At 40.9% G+C, this 1,552-nt stretch overlaps 1 protein-coding gene across 1 annotated transcript; it reads left to right on the forward strand.

The window, feature by feature from the left end:
- Positions 1 to 593: 593 nt before the first annotated feature.
- Positions 594 to 1,220, forward strand: LOC141629575 (uncharacterized). The gene has a single exon (XM_074442552.1). The coding sequence runs from the start codon at positions 594 to 596 to the stop codon at positions 1,218 to 1,220; it is 627 nt and encodes a 208-aa protein (XP_074298653.1).
- The last annotated feature ends 332 nt before the right edge of the window (positions 1,221 to 1,552 follow it).

The following is a 1,552-nucleotide window of genomic DNA, read 5'->3' on the forward strand; positions in this document are numbered from 1 at the left end:
TGCCACAAGGGGGTGTGCATATTAAGGAACATGGGTTTGCGCTCGGAATAGATGAGTGGGGCTTAGGTGGGAACGGCTGCGATCCCCCACTGGCGGTGTGGATTACTGGTTGCGGTCGTAATCTGGCAGGACTAGACCTTCAGGCTAGTCAAGTGATTGGTGATGTGAGGGTATTGGGGGATTGTATGTATTTTTGTTGTGGCATTATTGTATATTGTGTAATCAGTAACTGACCCGGTTTAATTGTTTTAAAACTGTGGTGATCCATTCGGGGATGGTGAGCAGTTATTGAGCCGGTATGATATGGATGCGCGAGGGATAGCTGGGATTGAGTCATCACGAGTCGTTTAGAGTCTTCCGCTGTGTTGTCAAACTTTACATTTACTTTAGTTGGTTTTGGATTTGGAACAGTTGTATTTCTTTTGACAGTTTTGGTTTTTGTTATATATCACTTTAAACTTATTTATTAAAGTACGTTCTTTTATGGTCAATTTGATATACATTGCCTCGGGTAACTGAGATGGTAGCACTTTCATGCATTAGGTGGTCTTGGTAAGGCACCTTGGTGTATGGGGTGTTACAACAAGTACCAAATGACAAGATGGGTCTGGAAGCTTATCTACAAACCTGATTGTCTTTGGTCAGCTTGGTTTAGGCATTATGTCTTGAAAGGTGAAACCATATGGCAGGCTACTAGTACCATCTCTCACTCATGGTTTTGGAAGTCTGTCATAGCTGTTAAAGATATGCTCGTCCAAATTGCTGGGGTGAATAATACTGATGAGGGGCTGTTGGCTGAGTATACTAAAGAGGGGAAATTCCAGGTGAGTTTGCTCTTTCAGAAGATAAGACCTAAAGGGGGTGTTGTTGGCTGGTACAGGACTATCCATGACCATGCAGTGCTGCCCAAGCGTGCTGTTATTGGGATCTTGGCTTGCCAGAATAAACTCTCTACAGTTGACAATCTAAAAAACAGGGGGTTCTACTTGGCTAATAGGTGTGTGCTTTGTGAAAGTGCGGAGGAGAACATTGCTCATTTATTCTTTGCTTGCTCTTATTCCTCTCATGTGTGGGCTGATGTATGTAGGAGGATGGGTCATTTTGATCCTCCAGATACTCTACCTCAAGTACTACGCTGGTTCTCTCTGTATAATAGGAGAGGTGCTAGTGTGAAAGCTATGAGGCGTTGCTTGTTGGTCAGCACAGTTTACCTGTTATAGAGTGAACGTAATGGATGCATTTTCCTAGACAAGAGGTCTCATCCCCAGTCATTAAGTCAGAAAATTTGCTATGTTGTTTCTACTCGAATGTATTCTCTAGCTTAGTAGGTTGTGTCGATGTTTGGTTCTTACATCTAAGGTGGCTGTTTTGAGCTAACCTTGTAGGGTGTTGATGGTCTCATGGGTCTGTACTCATATAATTATTCTATTAATGAAATATCCCTTGCATTTTTGCAAATAATAATAATAATAATAATAATAATAATAATAATAATAATAATACATGGCATTGTATTCTATAAATTATATATACATATTCCACCTTATCCTCT

This window comes from Silene latifolia, chromosome Y, assembly GCF_048544455.1.
Source record: "Silene latifolia isolate original U9 population chromosome Y, ASM4854445v1, whole genome shotgun sequence".
Taxonomy (NCBI): Eukaryota; Viridiplantae; Streptophyta; class Magnoliopsida; order Caryophyllales; family Caryophyllaceae; genus Silene; species Silene latifolia.

Excerpts from the sequence above, each read along its gene's own strand:
- LOC141629575 (XM_074442552.1), top strand. The coding sequence starts at position 594 with ATGACAAGATGGGTCTGGAAGCTTATCTACAAACCTGATTGTCTTTGG.